At 51.3% G+C, this 23,049-nt stretch overlaps 1 protein-coding gene across 2 annotated transcripts; it reads right to left on the bottom strand.

Moving 5' to 3' along the window:
* Nucleotides 1-505: 505 nt before the first annotated feature.
* SCARB1 (scavenger receptor class B member 1) lies at nucleotides 506-21,402 on the bottom strand. 2 transcript variants are annotated; one of them, XR_010607093.1, is made up of 13 exons: nucleotides 21,221-21,402; nucleotides 17,669-17,826; nucleotides 16,128-16,269; nucleotides 15,468-15,671; nucleotides 15,059-15,154; nucleotides 14,404-14,516; nucleotides 12,327-12,493; nucleotides 11,566-11,684; nucleotides 10,235-10,308; nucleotides 9,336-9,387; nucleotides 8,712-8,858; nucleotides 1,483-2,563; nucleotides 506-1,072 (listed from the first exon to the last, which is right to left on the bottom strand). XR_010607093.1 is itself a non-coding variant. In XM_065646619.1 (12 exons), exons 1-12 carry the CDS (start codon nucleotides 21,338-21,340, stop codon nucleotides 2,441-2,443), a joined length of 1,515 nt encoding a protein of 504 aa, XP_065502691.1. In that variant the 5' UTR covers nucleotides 21,341-21,402; the 3' UTR covers nucleotides 506-2,440. The 2 variants fall into 2 exon arrangements, 1 of the variants encoding a protein (XP_065502691.1); XM_065646619.1 differs by having other exon boundaries at nucleotides 506-2,563.
* Nucleotides 21,403-23,049: the final 1,647 nt, after the last annotated feature.

Raw genomic sequence — 23,049 nt, 5'->3', positions numbered from 1 at the left:
TCAGGCACACGGTTTAGTGCTAGTATTAGGTTACGGTTGGACTCGATGATTTTAGGGGTTTCTTGCAACCAAAATGATTCTGTGATCCCTGCCTCAGTTTCCCCATGTTCACAGCGTGGGGGGCAGAGTGGGGTTTGCAAAGTGCCCTGAGCTTAATGCATGGATTATATATGCACACGGGCATCCCGTTTACCGGTGAAGGCCGCCCACGCTCCCCAGGGTGAGAAGGGCTCAGCAGAACCGCCCCCAGTTCGGGTCCCAGCCCCCAATTCGGGTCCCAGCTCCCAAATCCGGGGGTCCCCCCCCCAAATTCGGGTCCCCCCCCAGTTCGGGGCCTCCCGCGGCCCCACAGCGCCCCCCTGCGGCCGTGCCGCAGCAGCGCACCCCACCTCACCCCCCCCCAACATTTCCTGCAACACGCCGATCCGTATTGCAAACAAGAGCTCTTGCAACAGATTTTTCTGCAGACGCGCACACAAAAGAACCACACACTCGCCCTAGGACCACCATTCTGCTATTTTATTCGTTTCCACCTGTACAACAGCAATTAGCACCAGAACGTCATTAAAGCCTCAAGGAGGTGAGCCCAAGGGTGGGTATCTGTCATCTACCGTTAGTTTTGCCAAACGCCGCTGGGTCTTACTGCTGTGAGGTGACAGGTTGAGTGTCGCTGCCTCTGCCCTGTCCCCACTGCCACTTGCTGTGGCTGTTGGTTGCGAGCGCTGTTGCAGGGGGACAATTTTGGATTCAAGGCCAGAGAGAGCTGACAGCAGTAGTTTAAGCATCACTCCCAGCGAGGACTCGTGCCACAGAAATAATCCAGCAGTCCAGGCCACGAGGTGGGACTTGGCTCACCCCACCCTCACTGTGGGACATCTTTGGGCATCCAGGCAAACCCAGCCTACGGACCAGGTTCTGTGGTAGCTGCTCCCCTTCGTGGCCTGGGCTATATCACAACTGTTCCCGTGATAAAACAGACTAATCCCAGCTGCAGGACGGGGGACACGGCCAGCAAGGAATGGACCAGCACAGGAACTGCTGGTGCTGGTTGTAGCTCCTGGGCTCTTCCTGCCTAGTAAGAGGGACAGAGGTGTAAGAGAAAAGCTTTGCTGACCCCACTGGAAGGTCACAGGGCTGTCCTAGACAATTGCAAAGTTCCAGACCACAACAGCATCTATGCCACACACAGCGTAACAAATCCTCTGGTCCAAGAGGTCCAGAGATCCCCACACACTCTGTTTTGTCCTTGCCAGAGGCATCAGCACTGGCCCCTTTGGTTTTCCCAAGGGCCACCCCAGCTCCTGGTTGGAAGCAGGAAAGGCAGGTGCGGTAGACAACCGCTGATAGGTAGTTAGCCAAGAAAATCCCTGGGCTTTGGGCTTCTTTCCCATCAAAAAGTGACCCCAGCCCACCCACCCCCAGTTAACATCCAGCCCCAGGACATCATTTCAGAAATCTGCAATATTTTTAATCAAAACCTACTAAGGCTGTTGTTACTTTCGTGATTGCACATAGCTTCCTCCATCTCCAAAGCACGAGTATCTTCGTTAACGCTCAGGGACAGGCTCGAGCTCCTGCCTGTTCCCATCCCGCGTGCAGGTGGCATGGCCAGGGTGACACGACGGCCTCCCAGCACCCACAGCCAGAAGAGCTGACCCTGGATGGCTGAGCGGGCAGCAGGGACAACTGTCAGGAGCTGAGTGACAGGTCAGATGTACCAGCGAGATTTTTGGCACGGCTCATCTCGTGCAGTCACCTAAAGCGAGGAGAGGTGAAGTAAAAGGGCTGTGGGCTGGAAGCGCTGGAACGCAAGGTCATGGCACAGAGCCGGGTTTTTAAAAGTCACCACTGTCCTCTTCAACACATGCGAAGGCTGGAGCAACCCCAGGCAGGCTCCGGGTTACCCTGGGAAGAGCCATCACTGACGTAACAGCGCCCAGAATTGATTTGCAGTGTAGTCCAGTCACATCAAGTGGTAATAAAACCATAAGTGGCTTCAGGAGAGCAAGCCCCATTTGCGTGAGATGAACAGCGGCTTTTAAAAAGATCACTAAATCCCATCAGTGCTCCATATACAAACCTCATTTATTTTAAAGGCTCCTGTTAAAGTGCCTTTTATTCCCAGCAATAGGCAGTTTTAAATTGCAAAATAACTTCTCGGATCAGCCAGCAACCATCTTCATTCCTGCTGGCCCACAGGGACAGAGGCAAAGGCTGGCGCCTTGGGGACGAGGGCTCTAGAACACTGTGTTTTGGGTGCCTGGATGGGGTCTCGGGTGCCCTGGTGCAGGAGTGCTGGCCCGTGGCTTTGCCGTGGTGTGCAGGGTCTCCGCTGAGCTGCCCAGGATGACTTCACCTTCCCGAGACCTCCGGGGATCCGGAGCAGGTCTCGTCCCCAGCAGGGAGGTGTCCCAGCGGGAAGCGTGCCGGGGCTGGTGGCTCAGGCGTCATCGTTGTCCGGGCTCAGCGTGCCGGTGTCGCGCAGGAGTGGCGTTGTCTCGGAGGAAGGGGGCGGTTCGCTCGGCGTGGTGGGGTGGCTTGGGCTCTTCTCGGTGGCGGTTCTCTGAAGAGGAGAGGACAGCGGTTACAGCCGCGCACTCGGCAGTGGCACCGTGGTCACACACCACAGTGTGCAAGTGTCACCACATCCCCACTTGGGACACGTGTGGCCCGAACCACTTGGTCTTTCACGTGGCCAAGAACCCTTTTCTGAAGTCGTCTTAAACCAAAGATTTTTTTATCTCCTCCCCTAACAAAACAAAGTTATTTCCTTTCCTGCCCGCTGATGCTTCTAATGCCTCCTGAACACCCAGCCTGAAGAGCTGTGTCACCAAGTGGACAAAGTCAGCATGCTGCACAGCATCAGAGAAGATGGAAGGGAGATGGACAGGGTCTCCTCAGGGACACAACAGCTTGAAGACCCCCAACTCCAGCTGCAGCAGACCCATCCCCAGTATAACGGTAAGTGCAGCCTCTGAGGAAGGTGAAGGATGGGAGCTGGTGCCTTCCGGCACCAAGAGGAAGGCTCCTGCTCCACCTAAAGGCTTACGACTACACAATAGGTTGACCACCCTCAAAGATGAAGAGGAGCAGATATGCATTCAAGCAGATCATGTGGGCCACCCGACCCTAAACCATGCAAGACCCCCAGAAGGGAGTAGCAAGTGACAGTGGTGGGTCACTGCCTGCTGCTGGCAACAGAGACACCCGTCTGTCCACCCAACCTGTCATCTAGAGACATTTGCTGCTTGCTGGGGACCTGGATCTGGGGTGTTGTGGAGGGACTGCGAGGCTTGTCCAACTCTTTGACTATTACCCATTGCTGCTTCTGCTTGGGCACCAATGATACCACCAGGGCCACCTGGAAAGCATCAAAAGTGACTACAGAGCTCAGGTGGAGGGAGATACTCATGGCAAAAAAGGATGACTGGCAATCAAAGATTACCTCCTCCAAGCTCAAGAGGGGAGCATCCCAACAAGCACCCCAAGTCAGGCAAAAATGCCAGCAGGCCTGTGTGGATGAACAAGGAGCTCCTTGCCAAACTCAGATGCAAAAAGGAAGCATAGAGAAGGTGGATGGAGGGACAGGTAACCTGGCAGGAATAGAGAGGCCCTGTCCCAGCAAGCAGGGATGAAGTTAGGAAAGCCAAAGCCCAAGTGGAATTGAATCTGAGCAGGGACATCAGAGACAAGAAGAAGGACTTCTGTAAGTACACAGGTGACAAAAGGAAGACTAGGAGACACGCGGGCCTGTTGCTGAATGAGGCAGAGGACCCCAGAGACCAGGAGGAAAGTCCAGAGCAAGGAAGGCAGACCCTTTTTGGAAGAGGATGAGGTCAGAGAACGCTCAAGCAAACTAGACATCCATAAATCCATGGACTCCAATGGGATGCACCCATGAGTGCTGAGGGAGCTGGCTGATGTCATTTTGTCCTGGTTTTGGCTGGGATAGGGTTAATTTTTTTCCTAGTAGCTAGTATAGTGCTGTGGTTTGGATTTAGGATGGGAACAATGTTGATAACATGCTGCTCTGTTAGCTGTTGATGAACAGGGCTGACACTAAGCCAAGGACTCCTCAGCTTCTCATCGTGCCCTGCCAACGAGGAGGCTGGGGGTGCACAAAAGGTTGGAGGGGACACAGCCAGGACAGCTGACCCCAACTGACCTGAGGGATATTCCATCCCATATGATGTCATGCTTAGGGTATAAAACCAGGGGGAGCTGGCCAGGGGCCGGTGGGCACTGCTCAGGGACTGGCTGGGCAGCAGGTGGTGAGCAATTGCATTGTGCATCACTTGCCTTGTACATTCTTTTATTATTTATTATTATTATAGCTTCCTTTTCAGTCCTGCTAAACTGCCTTTATCTCAACCCATGAGTTTTACCTTTTTTCCAATTTTTTCCCTCATCCTACTGCGTGGGAATGAGCAAATGGCTGTGTGGTGTTGAGCTGCCTGCCAGGCTAAACAATGACTCATTTCTATGCCACTCTCTGTAATCTTGGAATAATCCTGGCAATGGGGAGAGGTGCCCAAATACTGGAGTAAAGCAAGTGCCACACCTATCTCTAAGAAGTTCACAAAGGAGTTCCCAGGGAACTGCAGAACAGTTGGCATCCCTTCAATCCCTGTTAAGGTGACTGAGTAACTAATCCTAGGAATCATTTGCAGGCACATGAACAACAAGAAAAGTCATCAGGAGTAGTCAGCATGACTCCATCAAGGTGAAAATCACACTTGGCCAACGTGATAAACTTCTGTGATTAAATGGCTGGCTTTGAAGATGAGGAGAGAACAGTGATGGTGTCTACCCAAACTTAAGTAAGGCTTTCAACACCATCTTTCATAAGATCCTCATAGAAAAGCTAGGAAGTATGGGCTGGATGAGCAGACAGCGAGGTGGATTGAAAACTTGCTGAACAGTCAGGCCAAGAGGGTCATGAGAAGTGGCATCACATCTAGTTGGAGGCCAGTAACTGGCATCGTGCATCAGGGTTCAATACTTGGTTCAACCCTGTTTAATATCTTTATTAACAATCTGCAAATTTGCGGATGACACAAAATGTGAGGAGTGGCTGATACACCAGAGGGCCATGGTGCCCTCCAGAGATACCTCAATGGGCTGGAGCAATAGGCTGGCAGGAACCTCATGAGCTTCAACGAGAGGCTGTGCAGAGTCTTGCACCTGGGTAAGACCAACCCCATGCATCAGTACATGTCAGGGGCCACCCAACTCCTAAGCAGCTTGGCAGAAAAGGACCTGAAGGTCTTGATGGACACCGAGCTGGACATGAGCGAGCAGCATGCCCGTGAAGCAAAGGCAGCTAACTGTATCCTGGGCTGCATCAGGAGTTCAGCAAAGGGCCACTAAAATGATTAAGGGGCTTGAGCATCTCTCATGTGACCAAAGCCCAAGAGAGCCTGGAGAACAGAAGAGGGATCTTAGCAATGTGTCCAAGTATCTGAAAGGAGGGTGTAAATACAGAGCCAAGCTCTTCTCTGTGGTGTCCAGGGACAGGATAAGAGCCAACAGGCACAAACTTAAACACAGGAGGTTCCATCTGAACATTAGGAAACACTTTTTTTTATACTGTGAAAGCTGTAAAAATTGCAACAGGTTGCCCAGAGGGGTTGGGGAATCTCCATTCCTGGAGATATTAAGAGACATCTGGACATGGTCCTGGGCAACCAGCTCCAGGTGACCCTGCTTGGGCAGCGTGGGGCATGGACTAGATGACCTCCAGAGATCCCTTCCAACCTCAGCGATTCAGTGATTGTGATCCTGTAATACAAACCCAGATATTTTATACATCACAAATTCCTTCTTGAAAGCCTTTCCATTGGGGCTCCCTGCAAGCAGGAGGGGAGTGACACCCACCAGTTGACTACGTGTTACTGCCACGAGTTTTTACCCGTTCAAAAACTTACCTCTGGATTTCAAACAGATGGAAAAGGGGGGAAAATAGGCAAGAAAACTGTTTCCTCGCACCAATCCTACTTTTCACCCTGATCCCCACTGATATCATTAGGGCTGCAGACCAGGTACACCAGGAGAAACAATAAGAGCATGTGCTTGCAGCCTGGTTAAGTGTGAGTATTAAGATATATAAATTGCCCTGAATAAAGCCATGAGACAACATCATTACATCAAAGCTTGCCAAGAGGACATGTCTGGTAGCTGTGGGCAGTAAACATTTCCATTTGATTGGTTTTAAGCGAAGTTGAATCAAATCAGGATGAGAGAAAACCATGTTACCTTGGTTGGGTACCCACCTACAGTCTGGCTTCCCGCAACACCGTCCCCTTAACTGGAGGCAGCTTTTTGGCAGAGGTGGCCTGGTTGGCCTTATTACTGTCTGAGTTCTTTTTATGGCTACTCCCAAATAAAGAGCATTTTTCCTAGAAGACAATCAGGCTAGTTTATGGTGCACTTGGACATGAATTCCGTGGGGGTTCCAATTTTAGGAGGAGATTTTTAAAAAAAAAAAAAAAAAAAAAAAATCACTGTTTAACTCGAATCTAGTTATTAATGAAGATTTCAAATTTGAGGTTAAACTAAGTCCTATTTAAGATTTTGGTCAATGTCAAGCCAGTTTTGAAATGGTCTGTTTGCCTCTTAAATGCATCACCACACAGGCTTTAGGCCATGTTAGCAGAGGAGAGCTACAGTGCTGCGTCTGGGCATGGTTTTTTATGCCTGTACAGATTTATGCATTTTTTAGAACTGCAGGTCCAACAGATGCATTTCTAACTGGCTCCACTGTAAGCTAGACTAAGATTTAAGTCTTTCACAGTACCTCATCTGGACGGGGTTTAGAGCACGCTGCTCCCTCCAGAAGCCAGAGGCACCCAAAATACTCCAAGAAGGAGTTGGGTTCAGGGAGACCTTCACGCTGGCAGATGGACACGTGAAGGTGGGGACAGTGACCCCCCTCAGTGTCCCCCATGGCAAAACCCATGACTTCAAGAGGGAGGACGGTGCATGATTAAGCAATCATTGCTAGATCAACAACACTCCAATCAAATGAGGAACACACCTTTGGCTGCAAATTGCTGTCTTCCCATTGATGAGCTCTTATCTGTTCATCAGGCAGGGACTTTCACGTGTTGTTGCAAAGCTTCCTCAGAGATTTATAGGGTCATTGAGGCTTTTTAATCACATTCCAGGTAGCCGGGCACTTCCCGCAGTTGATTTTTAGTTTTAGCACTTCATGACACTTTTGGCTGAGCACCCAGATACAGCTGGCTTACGCCTGGGTTTGGGATATTTTATAAGCAGATATTCAGTTGACTCAAGGGAATTTAAAATCCAGCTTTTCTTCCTGACCGTTTCTGGCATGGCTAAAGCTCTTTGATACCAGGAATTAAGATTTGCACAAAGCAGGCTGAGGAAATGCCAGCCCAGGGCTGCATAAGGTCTTAGAAATGTCTCTATTTGCTGGGCAGCTATTTTTCAGATGCACAGAGTGAAGTCTGTCTGCCAGCAACCACTCGCATTTGCCGAGGTAGAGGGGCTCAGCACACAAAGCCTGACCAACCCGAGAGGGTTTAACGCTGAGCCCTCGGCCCAGCATCACTCCGAACCTCCAGGGGAGCAAGTGGAGGAACAAGGGGATTTGGGATCATGCGTTTAAGTCAATTAAGCATTTGTAGGCTTGGTTAAAATCCAATTACGTGATACTCTGAGAACCCTGGCGCTATTTAAAGTGGGTTTGCACTAGTGTTTCCGTAAGGAAAGTTACAGGAGGCTACACAAAAGCAGCCCCTCACACGTGCTCTCCCCTTAGCCCACTCTCATCCTATGCGTTGCTTTTTTATCCCCACAAGAAGCCTCTTCACTTCTGCAGCTTTAGGTCCAGCTCAAGCCACCTGACTATAGCGCACAACTAAATAAGCTTGCTTTGCTATAGGTTAGGGAGCTGGATCTCTGCTTCAAGAGCTAAAGCTTTTAGAGAGCTTAGTGTTATCAGATGAATGTTTTGGAGCTGAAGCTACAGATCTCCATCAGGCATTTTAGCTGTTTTACTTCGTCCTTATAGCTCAGACCAGACTCGTGCACCAGCCGGGCACCCTCACTGCCCATCGCAGGCAGACTTCTGCCCCGCTGACCGCTCCCTGCGGGCTTCAAAGGTCCTCACTTCCCAGGAAACCCAAAGGATTTAACTTCCAGTGCTCTTTGGAATAGTTTTCAGGGAAACAAGCGAGTTTCCACGGAATGGCAGGGTCTGGTCTGGGTTGAGAAGCAGCCACAGTGTCTGTGTCCCTTCTGCAAGAGCACAGCAACTGCATTTCCTTTGTTAACAAGCTACGCTCAAGTAGCTACATCCCCTCAAGAAGGCTCTGTTCAGACTAGAAAATGCTGGGACTCTGCAGAGATGCATAGATTTGTGCAATGGCACATACCTGCTGCTGGGTTGATGAGCTGGGCTTGTTCTTTCATGAGCTGGATGAGCTGAGGAACACCTCCTCCTACAGGAACCCACTTCCATCCCTTGTGCACTGAGACGGCCAGAAATGCTTTTATGTCATCTAGGTGCAGCCCAATGTCTAGGCGGCCAAGGAAGTCCTGCTGCCATGTGCTGGCACCATTAGGACATTGTGGCATCAGCCAATGTTTCCTCAGGCATGTTAGATTTTCAGCCCAATCTACATCATCTGATTAAGTCTGATTTGGCCAACAGCATTTCCCATTAGCCATCTGCAAGTTCTTACCTGACTCATTGCCAGGAGTACAACTGCTGAGACAATGAGCGGGACACTCAGCCCAAGGAAGATATACTGCAGGTATTCCAGCACAGATGGGATCAGCACCAGGCTGGTGTAAAACTGCTCCAGGACGGAGCCTTCGATGTGTCCGCTCTGCTCAAAAAAAGCAAAATTGTCAGTGGCATTTCCCTCCCATGCAGGGCCAAGACAGACCAGCTGGGGAACTCCTGTCCCACCACCTCCCAGCACAGATGAGGGAATTTAGGCCAGATTCAGTCAGGCTAGAAGCTTTTACTAAGTAGCTGGAGCCAGCTGGACATGCACACAGCTGCAGACCGCCCTCCCCAGCCCACATCAGCACAGGGATGCTGGCAGCTCCGTTCTGAGCCCTATTTAACTCCACATCTAGGACAGAGCCAGAGGTTTACCCAGTATAATGCAGGGTTTGTTCAGTTCAGAGGGATTAATGACACAGCCAAGTATTACAAAGCCTTCTGTTGGGGCTTAATTAGTCGAGCTGGCTTAAGGCTTTATCCAAAGCGGAGTTTCCCCAGCGCTGGGTGATGGGGAAGCCATTCCCCGCTCCCGCAGGAGAGGCCCTGTGGAATCAGCTCAAGGAAGGCAGCTCACCTCTCCAAACCACAGAAGCGGCAGGACCACCGGCTTAATCTTCCCCGTTTGCCTAAGGGGGAAGGAAAAAACCAAAACAAAACACAACAACAACCCAACAAAACACAACAACGGAAAAAAAATACACACATTTAGATGTCTGGTTGATCACACCACAATTAGTGCTATAATTCCTCCTAAAGGGACAGGTCTGGCAGACTGATAATGGCCAGGAAACCAGTGCAAGGAGGCAGCAACTCCTGCTGCTTCAGTGAGCTGCTCCCCCTTCCCAGGGACCAGGTCCAACCTGGGCTTTTCATGGAAGAGCGGAGCTTACGCTTCCACCCGTGCTTAACCCCCTGACAACAGCAGTGGGTGCCATCCCAAAGCCAGGCTCTGGGGACATGAACTCGGGGAACTGGGATGCTCAGCTTCATGCAGCTCCAAGCAGCAAGTGGTGCAGCCAAGTCCACAGCATCAGGGCTGTGCCCCCACCCCTGTGGGTATTGCGCATCTGACACCACACAGCTTTGTTACAGAGTTCTTCCGTCTGCTTTCACAGGGCTGAAAGTGTCTTTTTGGACACAGGCTTCAAGTGCCAACCTTGCAGGCAGATGCGATTTGTTCACCAGGAGGAACACCTGTGCATCAGTTGCCTGGTCAGCAGCAAGAACGCTGCAGGAGCCGAGCAAAGCGGCAGCCACACACCGCACTGCTAAAGGACAGCGGCTGGAGGTCACCGGAATAGCTGACACTTCACCACACGAGCCAGCTGGCTGCTGGAACCACGAGAACTGGCAATGTTAAAGCTACTTCATCTTTGGGGAGAGTAAATTAGTAAATTCTGCAGCGACCCCAGCATCAGCAGTGCACCCTGCTCAAGGAAGGGAGATAGACATTTCTAAAAGGTGAGTACTTACATGATACCAACCACCTGCTTTATGTACAGGTTCAGCTGGAGCTTGATGGAACAATTCATGGGGATGCCTGTCATCTGCATAGGAAGATACCAACCAGTTCATCAGTAAAGCCAACATTTGGCTGGAGAGCTTTGCAGAAGAGCAGCCCTTTGCTTTCCATCACAGCTGCTCTGGGGGCTCCCTAGGCAGGGTGCTTTAATAGAAACTTCAGCGGTTTTCGAGGCCTGATAAGCCTCTTCTGTTGTTCATCCTACCAGCAGCAAGATGGAAACACATCAATGCAAACGACTCATGCAGACAGCAAAGCACAAAACATGTCTCAGAAGTAGAAACCAACAGATACTACTGTTCAGCAACACCCTAAGACCATGAAAACAACACACTTCAAAGTTGGTCTTGTTGACACTCATTAAGACACTGGTTTCTCCTGACACTGCAGTTTTGCAACACACTTTTAAGGGCAGAGTTTTGCTGGATTGCCCCTGTTTATACTCAACAGAATGCAGCTAGATAAGAATATAGTTAACTGTACTGTTATCAGTAGATGTTTGATACCGTAATAAACTTAATTAGATTTTCCATAACTGCGATAAGTAAAGCAGAGAGAACCCAATGCCTAGATAACAAGCACAGCCTTACCTCACCTCAAGAGGGGAATTAGTTTCTTGCTTCAGCAAACATCACCAAACATTTGGAAAATCTGACCACATGCAATACAGGCTATAGGTGGAAGATCCCAAAGTCCCCTCCCTACCAGCAGCGGGGACAACGATGGCTCAGGACACCCCATCTCATCACCACTGGAGGGGTGAATTCACCCTTATGCTGTAGATGTGAGAGGTGTAACAGCAGCAGGCCAGCGCAAAAGCCGCCGGTTAGATGGGCAGGCTGAGAGATTGGAAGAAGCCAGTCCAAAAATGGTGGTGATGGCTTCAGCTACATCATGGCCTTCCGACTTTGCCAGTCGGCTCTCACGGCAATACATGTTTGCAGATTCGGGGCATAACTGGGCTGCTGCTGGATACACCTCCTGGTGTTATAGACCTGAGTCAGGGAAAAGAACTCGACTGTGCTTATCAAAACAATTACACTTATAATTAGCTTTGCAATTCTCTAGAAGCCAGGCTAGTTATTCTATTAGTTTATGGCTTTGACATTTTTATCTGCACATGTCCTTGCCAGTCTTTGCACTATGGAACCTGCTCCAATCAGTGCCACGCAAGCAGAGCAAAGCCACCAGGGAGCTGGTGGCCAAGTCCCCTCCTCAGCCCAGGCTGGGTCAAGGCGAGACCCCTCGGTGGGACGAGGACCCCGGCGGGCTCGAGACTCACCGGGTGGATGTCAAGGAAGAGACCATGCTTGTCCTTGCTGGGGTGCAGACCTTCCACAGCGTTCAGCAGGCTTGGGTCGGCGTTGTAGAAGTGAGGATGGGAAATGAACATCGGTGCATCTGGACGAGAACAAAGACACCCTGAGCTCATCCAAAACCATCTGCGACTTCTTTTGTTGAGGTTTTTAAGCCATTGCAGCACTTGTTTTGAACAGGCTTTTATACTTTTCTCCTCCCAGCCAGAAAGCTCCTTCCCCAACCCTTCCTGCAGCTTGCTCCATTGCTCTGGGAGGGTTCACACCTGGTATTTAAGCCTCCCCCTTCCCCCGTGCACCACACACCACCATCATAACTCACTGTACCCAGACACGGGTTGGGACATGAAGTCTGAATTCTCACTCCTGTGTGGCCTGCACTCAGTGTCCAAAGTTAACATTTAATTTGGCAGGGCCTGCCCCTTCCTGCCCTTGCTCCCTTCTCGGCCCAGGGGGACGCAACGCTCCCACCGGATCCTTGGCCGTTCCCACAAACACCGTGCTGTCACAGGGCTGCGGACCAAGGGGCCTTCAGGCACATAGATTTTCCCTCTTTGCTGAGAAGCCTGTGGGAATGCAAGCACAAATGCTATACGCCCAGACCCCAGAGGTACCCGTTAGCCCTCCGGCAGACAGCAGAGCCCATTTTGCAGCCACCCAAACTCGTATCACGTCCCCACAGTTTAGTATTGGTATGACAGGGGGGAGAGGGGAGGAAAGGACTCACCGTGCCTGCAGGTACTGACGTTCAGGATGCCGGACTGCATGCAGGGGCAGAAGCCCTCGTTGGGTGGATACTCTGTGCCATTGGCAAAGAGGGTTTTGGGTGCCACGAAGCGATAGGTGGGCACACCCTGGAACTTCCCCGACTGCTCGTACACCAGTGTCATGGATCTGGAAGGGTTCAGTGGAGAAGGATCAGGATTAGCCAGCAGGTTCCCAGCCCAGCACCAGACTCTTATCTTGGCTGGATAAGATGCAGTTGCAATGTAACTTAGACTTTGAGATCAAGATAAACACTCAGAGCACTGCTTTGGATGGGGAATGAACATTTAAGCCATTTGCTTTCTATATTTTAAGCACAGATAAAGGGTTGGTCAGGACTAGTTACGGAGAGAAACCACAGGCTTATAAGTCTGTTTGCAGTATCCAGATGAGATTTGTTTAAAGGTAACTAGTAATCCCCAGGGCCACTCTCCGAGAGATAATACTCGCTTTCTGCAAGCCTTGGCTCTGAGGTGGTCTTTCACAGGGGATGGACACTGGCTCAATAGCTTTTGCGGCACAACTCCAGCGTATCAGTTGTCAGGAGAGTGGAAAAGTTTACTCCATTACTCAGCAGGAATTTTTTCTTGATGCAACAGTGCTAGTGATGTTACGCTGCATTATTGCTACCAGCTGGGCAGGATAGATGCCAGTTTCCAGGAGGGAAGTTTGCTCCCCTCCCGCTCGAGCAAGGCTTGCACAGGTGCAGACAGCTGGGCAGGCCAAGGGGATGCTTATTCCTACAGCCACCTTCTGACACCAGGACCAAGGATGGGGGATTCAGGGCACGTTCAGCAGTTACGTGCGTGTCTCTTGGCTGTGCTCACCTTTTCAGCAAAGAGGCAGAGGCTGCTGCAGCACATCGGCAGGATCAAGCCTTGCCTACCTTGCACACAGGTACTTGCATCTCAGCATCAGCTGCCCTTAACGGGCAAACAGCACAGGAGACGAGCCCTGCATGCCCTGCAGCAATGCAGACAGGCTCTTAGCCTACCAGCTGGTGTTTGTGAGTCCTTTCTAGCCAGCCCGGCTAGCAGAGACACTCAGAAATTTGGGGAGAAGAGACAGTGCTGCCTGGTGACAAGGCAGAACCACTTCCCTCAGCACTGTCTGTCAGGAGTCTCTTACGCAAACACAAAACCAAGCTTGGTTTCCTCCACTTTATGCCTTGCCTAGAAACATGCTCTGTTCCCTAGAAGATTTCTGTAGTTTTACAGAAACGGGTATGTGTATTTAAGCTTTGATTACTGGTAAACTCCCCTTTTGAGTCCTTGGCTCCGGGTCACTTTGGTATTTGCTGATGTCCCTTGCATAGAGGAATTCCTGCACTAATACGTGGCTCAGCTGACTTCACTTGTTCTGATGAAGAGGTCATTGTTCTCTGTTCAACATGAGCACTTGCTTGTTTTGCAGCGCTATCTACAAAGCCTGAACTAACATTTTCTTCCCTAAGCTGGGGACAGGGTTTTGTGTCACTGCCTCCTGGCCTCCCCTCCCCTGGAGTTTCCACATAGGGGATCTGCAGGACACTGCAACCCCTGCACAACCAGTTAAGGTCAGGGTGTCTCATACACGACAGAAATGCACAGTAATGCTTGAACTAGGCAGCAAAAAAAAAAAAAGCAGCAGCCTGGAAATGGTGGCACAAGCCCCCCCAGCATCATTTCTGCAAGCATTTAGTCAGCTGAAATGGTTCCACAATTAGTAACAGCTGCATTTCCTTCTAACAACTCTTGCTTCTCCTCCTCACCTCCCACATCTTCTCTAGACTGATTATTTTCTACTGATTCAACACAGGCAAGTTAGACTTTCAGTTCCAGCGCTCTGGAAGGTATTTACGAACACCACAAGATGCTGCTAATTAGACAGCTACACTGTTCGCAGAGCTCAGATGCTGCAACATGGAACTGCAGCTGAACTTTAACTACAGAAACGAGTCCTGAGCCCTCTGTGTCACTGCACAGGGACTCTGTGCGCACAGGACAAGTGTCGCATCTCCTGCCACCTGCATGGGGACGAGCTGGCAGCTGTGGCCTCACCTGCAGGCATCAGGGCTGTAGAACTCCAGCGACGTTGGGGACATGAACGGTGGCCACATCTCCCCTGCTGTCCCATTGATCATGTTGCACTCCTTGCTCCGCCAGTAGTTCACCTACGGGACAGATGCGGAGAGAAGAGCTGAGCAGGATGAGCTTGCTGGAGAGTTGGCTTCCAAGAGCTTCCTAGATGCTTTCCATTCAAACATCTGCCCAGTTAATGGAAAAAACAGGACAAGATTCACCTGTCCCAAGTGCTCCCGCAGCGGTTGATCTGTAGATTCAGTTGAGTTTAGTCAGGAGTGGAATTCCACAAGGGAAGAATAAGCATGCCTTTAACAAGGGTATTTAAAATAAGGCCTTAAACACTGGCCACAGGAGCCTGGGACTTCAACCATCAGAAGCAACCAGCTCCAACAGTGTTTCAAGGGAGTCCAAGTGACGCCGATGGCCTAAACTTAAACCTTCATGACAAGCCTCTTCTCACACAGCTGCCTTCTGGCAACTTGCTAGAACAGCAGCTGCAGCAGCTGAAGTCCCATAGAAATCTGCCTTCAAACCTATCACCCAGAGATTCAACAGCACTGAGAGCTTTCAGTTTGTCTTGCTTTAGATCAGGCATTACCCCTGTATTCAAGGTTTGCTGCCCGACACTTACCATCTTTAGTCCATTCCATGTATCCACCATGTGAACTCTGCTGATGTTCTTCATGCCTGTGTCCACTGTGAACAGTCCTGAATGGGAGCTGTTAAACTGCAGAGAGAAGAAACCCATTTTTAATCCATTCTACACAGCAAGACTGCAACGCGTTAATGACTTTGCATGCTTCATCAGCTCTAGGGGTACTTCACATACTACAACCTCCTGCATTTTTATTATTTCAGCTGCCAGCGACAGCTTCCAACACATGCGTTTCTGCTTGAGGAGGGAATTAAGGCAGCCTCACACAACCACCACCAGCTACACATGGCTGCTCCAAACAGTTTGTGAGGGGATAGAGCATCTGGGCTATCCACAAAACAAACATTGCTGTGATTTTAGTGTTCCCAACCAACAGCTTACTCACCTCTATAAATAAGCCAAATTTCCCCTTGAAAGGGATGAGGCCGGGAATAATCGCGTTTATTGCGTCTACAAGAGGGTCGTCATACCCCCACATGATCTCCCCCACTGTACGGTTCATGAACGCCTCCTGTTTCAGGCCAGCCAAGACTCCACTTAGCATAATCTTCACAAAGCTTGGCAGGTTTTCCATCATTACAGCTGCTCCCTGGGAAGAAAACAAACCTCTGAGATCAGAGCACCATCTTTATCAAAGATAAGCAATGCATCTTTGGTGCTCAGCAAGGTCCTTCTCCTGCACCCATTGATAGCCCTAGAGAAATCCTTTGGACAAACTGAGGTTCATTGTTTATCTCCAGTTAGGGAACAAAGCAGCTGGGGGCTCACAAGGCTTCATTTCACCTGGAAGACGCTCAGACGAGGTTGCAGATTCGAGTCCAGATGCTTTGCCAGCCCCTCTGCATGCTCTGCTTTTGGAAGGGCAACAGCCCAACACAACAAACACCACCCAGAAAGCAGAAAACTGCATTTTATAAGCTTAACCACCTGGTTGTTTGATTAGCCTTAAGGCCCACAAGAAAGTAAGCTTGAGTCAACATTTAGCACATCAATGCCCTCCCCGCAAGCTCAGAAGTTGCTGTCGATCCAGGGAGCAAGTTCTTACCATCAACATAATGTTTGGCACAACAATGTAGTCTTCTTCTCTACCGTTGGACAAGTCCGGCTGGAAGAAGAGTCTCCGGTACTCCAGGAAAGAGACTGTGTCATTGTCATGGAATGTGATATTTGTTTTATACCTGTACTCTCTGCAAAGAGACAGGAGAGATGATGGGAACCTTCCCCCATGCAGTGGATTCTGCAGCGACTCGCAGATACCAAGTGTTTCTTCCCAACTCACAACCCAGCTGATGAAAAGTTTTGAGATGAAAGTATAAATATTCTCTGCCATGGCCAACAGTCGTGAAAAGCCTGGCTCTGTCAGAGACACACCCAGCTAAGCACAACAGGACAGGACCAAACGAGACACCACAAGCCCCACCAGCGAGCCCACACTGGTTTGCCCCAGAGCTCCCTGACGGCTCCCAGGTTCAGGGCAGTCTGATCCTCCACACGGCACCGTGGTTCTCCTGCTCCTCAAGGTTTTTGGGCCATGCCATCTCTGCACCGCTCCCCTTTGCTCCGTGCCACGGGGCGGCAATGCTCCACTGTAGCGTGAGGCTCCCGACGGAGCTGAAGCTCAACCCACCAGCAAAACCAAGGTCCTTTATTGTGGAGCCTCTGTTTTATGGCCCACATGAGGGAAGGGCACTAATCTTGCTCAGCGGGAACACAAGAACACTAATAAGCTTTGCTCCCTTTGTTTATTCTTATTTACAGTAAGTGAGGCCAAGTGACTGATGGGATCACAACATACAGAATCCACATGGTTTTGTGGGGTGACCTGGCAAGTCCAGAGGAAACAAGGACATATACATACTGCCAGGTTTCCCCCAGCGCTACTCAAACAGCTTTGGATTAAACCAGTAATCTTCCCACATGAGCTTGCTTAGGCTGCTGACCTAACTTTGCCTATGTGTGTAGGTGCTACATGTGCTGAATATCACTATTTATGGGAAAGTTCACGTGCTCAACAAAATATCAACCATCGCTTCATTTTTCAGGTCCAGAGAAGCATCTGGGGCTTCAACCACCACTGTGGCAAATGCTTCAGCCCTGCTGTAGGTGGGCCTGAGCAACTTCTAGTGCTCCGTACCGGTTCTCGTGACCAAAGCATTAATGTTAGGCAGATTCTGGGTCTCATGTTAGATAAGAGGTCTTAGGCCAATTCATGAAGTCTGGTATTGAGGTGACTCCACCTCTGGCATTGGACTCTTAAATGCACACTGAAGATGAAACAAGTCCACCCTGAAGATGGAGGTTGCCCACCATCACACCAACATCCCTCATGCCTGTGTTTGGACCATATCACCCCAGGTCTGGCTGCCCAACAGGTCCCAGCATGGGCCTGAGCTCCACAACTCAGTGAAGCACAGACCAGCCTTACCACCCCGGTGGCCAAAGGTCCTACTTGTAGCTTTAGCAAGACCAGAGCAACTAGAGAACAACTGGGTCACTTTAAAATCCTGCCAGAGGAGTCAGCCAGAAGCCTGGCAGGCAGGATGGTGGCCGGGCTCACACATAGCTGGACCACAAGTGGCACCTGACCTGTAAACGTAGGGTCCACGCTCGTTCAGCACCGGCTTCGCTCCCTGAAGGACCTCCTCGGGGTTCAGCACTTCAAAGAAGTGCACCGACAGGTAGAAAGGAACGGGAATGTCTTTCCACATGCTGAAGGAGATGCTGCTGGGGTCAATCCTGACATTCTGCAAGAAGGGAGGAAAAAAATTAAAAAGTCAAGAGACACAACTCTCTGGCTCCGTGGCTGCAGCTGAGCACGTCCACCCGCAGCTCCACGTCAGGCCCAGCTGAAGGCAGCAGTTCCAGCCAGGGCTCTCCAGTGGATCCAGGCGTTATGCAAACTGAAATTGAGCCAGATTTAAACCAGAAACTCTTATGCCTGAGGAAGCATCAAGTTCATGCCACGGGATAACTGTATTTTTTTATTCTGGCTCAGCTTTCCAGATCCTCCCCATAGGATTTCGGAGCTGGTTTGATGCGCTGGAGGCTTGCTCCGCACTAGACAAGCCAGCACAGAATTATTCACGGCTCTGCATGTTTGATTTGCCTGGCATGAGCAGCTCCGTCCCCAAAGGCCACCGCTTGTCTGCCAGCTGTGACAGCCCCACGCAGCCAGGAGCTGGGAGAGGTGGCGCCTTCATCTGCACAACTATTTGGGTACCAGCAGGGAGGACCCACTAGAAATGGCCTCAAGGGGAGGTTTAGATTGGACGTTAGGAACAATTTCTTCCCGAAAAGGGTTTTTGAGCACTGGAACAGGCTGCCCAGGGCAGTGGTGGAGTCACCATCCCTGGAGGGGTTGGACAGACACGGAGATGAGGTTCTCAGGGACGTGGGGTAGTGCCTGAGTTTCGTTACGGTCGGACTCGATGAGCTTGAGGGTCTCTTCCAGCCAAAATGATTCTAAGATTCCCCAAAAGCAGACAGAGAACTGGGATGGTGACCCAGCTGTGTCCAACAGCCCCACACAGGACACCTTTGCCTCCTCCCAGCTGCCGTCCTGCCGTGACTCACAGCTGGGCACAGAGCAGGACAAAGGCAACACACAATTGTGGTGTCCGTATCGCTGTCCCGTTTGCTGGGAAGTGCCCGCAGAAGCCCAAATGTCACTTAAGCCGTCACCAGCTCCCAGCACCTGGGCACATCCACCTCCGCTCCCTTCCGGGGGCTGCCCTAGGGACAAGAGCCTTTTCCTTCCTCAGCATTTATTAAGGGCGTGTTCCAACATAAACTGCCTCCTCTGCAAGCACAAGACTTTGCCATGGTTAAGTAACCAAGCCAGCTTACAGCAGCTGCTTTGATGCACTAATTGGTGAAGGCACGTGGGCATTATCCAGCTCCCCACCATGGCTCTCCTGCCCTGGAGCAGCTCAGTCTGACTGCGCATGGATTTTTCTACCACAGGGGGTTGAGAAGAAAAGCTGCTGGAGCCTTTCCTGCAACGCTTCATCTTTCTTTAGCCATTTTCCGGCCAGATCGTGCCACCCACAAGCAGCACGGCTTCGCAAGCCCCTCACTCAAGCCCTGGTCCTCCAAGCCCTACTCCTGAGCAGGTATCTCCAGAGCTGTAACGCACCTAGCAAACCCTTCCCACCAGTTAAGACGACAAGATTTGATTTAGCCTGTTTTATAATCCTCACTCGCAACTGTCCAGTAGAGTAGGAACAGCCACATCTCCTTTCTTTTACTTGCTTATTCTGCCTTGCACTCCCCAGATCCCTTGTTGTATATGCATTTATTTATATAATATGTACCCAGTCAGATGGAGCTGCATCCCAGCTCCCTGCTGCCTTTCTCAGCCCTCTCCCACCTGCACACAGCAGCTCCAGGTACTCCACAGACGCTGCTAAGTAAGATCTACTTCACAGGGTAGCCTCAGAATTGAGCTACTTGTAGGTCAAAACAAACACGGTCATGCGTCTGAAATAAAAAGAGGAAATTTTTCACTTAGGTTACAAACTGTCACTGAGAGGTTTGACTCCTGATCACACAGATCTTTGCTCCTGAGGAACTGAAAGGAACCGGCTACTGCTCATGTCCTCCAGACGGGACCATTGGAGCAGCAGCTCCATCAGCAGTACCCAAATCCTGCTTCTCCAGACCCAAGACCAAACAAGGTCTTTTCTCGTCTTCTGTTCTCACTGCAAGTTATTAGGAATTAGCTGTTCAGGTAGAGAGAATCAGGATTGGCTAAAAAGAGGACTGAAAGATTTTTGCACCAAAAATGTCACTCCCGTTCTGCCATTCAGCCTTTTATTTGTAGGTACTAGCTCCTGACATCCATGAAAGTGGACAAAGATTGACTTTTACTGCTTAAGCCACCTGACGGTCTGGCTTTGCCCAGCCAGCAGCACTTCCAGAAGACACATTTTAGTAGATGTTCATTTTTGGCAAAGACTTTGCATCACATCTAACCACAACCATGGGCTACGGAGTGTCTGTTCACCTCTTTCATCAGGAACACGTCTCCAGGTGCTGACCTGGGTAGGTGCAAGCTCAGAGATATGCCCAGGTGGGGGTAACATCTCCTTTGGGCAGGGAGAAAAACATTTCGCTAATTGTGGGAACGAGCCAATTAGTTCGTCACAGCAGAATAACTAGTGTCCCAACAGCAAGGACAGTAACACTCGTTCCCAAGATTGTACAGCATTTACTGAACAGACCAACAACTCTGTCCACAGCCCCACATCTTAACCACGGTGGACAAACACTCCTTTGGCCTCAGGACCTCTCTTGTGGATAAGACAGGTCTTCAGAGAGGCAGCTCTTTAGGTTTTCAGTCTAGGAGGAGAGGAGGTTGGTCCACGCACAAGGCTCCTTCAGAGCACTCCTGCACATCGTCTGTCCCATTTCCAGTTTGGAAAGCGTCTCACCAGAGTACCCCTGAGCCTGGCAGTCTGCACACCTACCGATGGAAGGAAGAACTGGCGCTGCGAGTAAAGGCAGGAGGGTCTGGAGGAAGGGCTGGTGCTCGGGGCAATGCGCAGCCCAGCACCACCAGCACCGTCACCCCAGCCAACTCCAGCTACACAAAACACCCCCTTGCTAATCAGGGATGGGAGCCTGCTCAACCCAGGTGTGTTTGCTGGAACCAAAGGTGGAACATCCAAAGCCCAGATTTGCCCACACTAAGATTTTGAGGCCGCTCAAAGCTGCAGCAGCGACACTGAAGCAGAGACCCCTGGGTGCCCAGCTGCCTCACGCTCCTCTAGATCACTCGATACATGGCAAACGTGCGTGCACACCAGCCCTGGCTGCGCACCGGCTCCAGCATCCCCCGCCCTGCACACGAACAACCGCCACCTCTGCACCTTGCACCAGGTCCCGGCTGCACACCAGCCCCACACCAAACCCCCAGCCGTGCACCGGCTCCAGCACCCCCCGCTCTGCACCACCATCACCCCTGCACCGCGCACCAACCCCCCAAAATGTGCACGGGCTCCGGCGCCCCCCACCCTGCATACGCACCATCACCCCCGCAGCGCGTCCCGGTTGCGCGCCAGCCCCGTACCGAGCCCCCAGCAGCTACAGGGCCTCCCCCCGGCCCCCGTGCACCCAAAACCCCCCGGCCCCGCTGACCTTGACGACCTGATCCTTGACGATGACGGGCCCCACCACCAGCACACAGACCCCCAGCAGGGCGCAGGCCGCCCCGGCCACCCCCAGCCCCAGCGACACCCTGCGCCGAGCCACGGCCATGGCGCGGCAGAGCCAACCGCAGCCGCCCCGCCGCCGCTTTATGCCCCGCGGCCCGGCCGGGCCCGGCCCGGCGGAGGCAGCGGGCGGGCGGGGGGCGGAGCGGGGCCGGCCCCGCCCCGGGGGCCCCGCAGCGCCGGCTCCGCCCGCTCCGCGCAGCCGGGGGAGGGGCGGGGGGACGTGCGTGCGGGTGAACACAGAAACACGTTAATAGCTAAAAATATATAAATATGTGTGTATATATATGGGCCCAGGCCACCGCTGGGAGGGAGAGGGTCCCTCCGTGGCCACCGCGTTAGCGGGGTGGGTGCCAGCCTGTTGTCACAGCAGGTGTTTGGTGTCGCTGGAAAGGGGACAAGTGTAACAAGCCGATTTAGCTCGTTCCCACATTTAGCATCTCCGCTATGAGGAAAGGCTGAGGGAGCTGGGGCTCTTGAGCTTGGAGGAGACTGAGGGGTGACCTCATTAAAGTTTATAAATATGTAAAGGGGGAGTGTCGGGAGGATGCAGCCAGGCTCTTCTCGGTGACAACCAGTGACAGGACAAGGGGCAATGGGTGCAAACTGGAACACAAGAGGTTCCACTTAAATATGAGAAGAAACTTCTTCATGGTGAGGGTGCCAGAGCCTGGCCCAGGCTGCCCAGGGAGGCTGTGGAGTCTCCTTCTCTGCAGACATTCCAACCCGCCTGGACACCTTCTGTGTAACCTCACCTGGGTGCTCCTGCTCCGGCGGGGGATTGGGCTGGATGAGCTTTCGAGGTCCCTTCCAGCCCCTGACACTCTTGCAATTCTGTGATTCCCTGCCCAAAGAAGTGCACCCCTGCCTGGGCGTTTCTCCATTTGTTAACACCTGGTGACCCCAGGCTTGAGCCCAAGCGCTCCCCAAAATGAAAACATCCATCACCTCCTTACCTGCCTGTTTTTCCAAGAAATTGGGCCTTTTGTCTATCCTGTACATCTAAAGTGGCTCTGAATAAAAGCCTGGTTGAGGGTCATCCCTGAAAAGCGCCTAGAAGTCAGAAGTTTTAAAATGAAGAGTTCAGTTTGTGGCAGCCTATTTTTAAACTACTCTGTGCATCATCTTGCTGTCCAAACTGGAAGTTGACCTGAGCCAAAGGGTTTTGAAACTGGAGCACACCTACCTGCAAACCGCTGTCTCCAGGACGTGACATGTGGGTGCTGTTGCCTCTGTTTAATTGCTGCAGGAATTAACACATCTGTCATCAGAGGCAGCTGCTGGCCAGACCTCATTTCCCCAGCAGCAATGCCCTCAAGCCCCAACACAAAGTGCCATGTTTCCCTTTAAAACATTTTGCTGGAAACAAATCTGAGTTTTCCTTTAAAACACAATAAACCCAACTGGCATTCAAAAGCTTTCTCCCATCCAGCACAGATCCGCACCATCCAAACTTGTTACTTATGGGGCCACAAGGCACCAAAACCATCTTCCACTGCTCTTAATCAAGAAAATTAACAAGCAGTGTTACTTCAGCCAAATCCCATCTCACCCTTCTAGTCTGCACAGTCCCACTGAAGCCAGCAAGCAGCTGAAACCTCCACTCCAACTCCCACCTCCCCTTTTGAAGAAAAATCATTCCACCACCCCTATAAAGGGTTACCTTGTGTTTTTTGTTTTTACACTCACCCTTTCCCTCCCCAGCGCAGTGTGGTTAACTGCTCACAAGCTCCTACATTCAGCACCCTCCACCAC

This window comes from Caloenas nicobarica, chromosome 16, assembly GCF_036013445.1.
Source record: "Caloenas nicobarica isolate bCalNic1 chromosome 16, bCalNic1.hap1, whole genome shotgun sequence".
NCBI classification, from domain to species: domain Eukaryota; kingdom Metazoa; phylum Chordata; class Aves; order Columbiformes; family Columbidae; genus Caloenas; species Caloenas nicobarica.
The sequence above is the reverse complement of the archived record's forward strand: the minus strand, read 5'-3'. Positions and strand labels throughout refer to the sequence as shown.

Bases quoted from the DNA above. Each gene is read 5' to 3' on its own strand.
- SCARB1 (XM_065646619.1), bottom strand. From the start codon at position 21,340: ATGGCCGTGGCTCGGCGCAGGGTGTCGCTGGGGCTGGGGGTGGCCGGG. The intron at 16,270-17,668 runs GTCAGGTGCCAC...GTCTCTTTGCAG, and splicing joins CGTGGACCCTACGTTTACAG to AGAGTACAGGTATAAAACAA. The intron at 15,672-16,127 runs GTAAGAACTTGC...TTTTCTTCCCAG, and splicing joins TGCCAAACATTATGTTGATG to GGAGCAGCTGTAATGATGGA.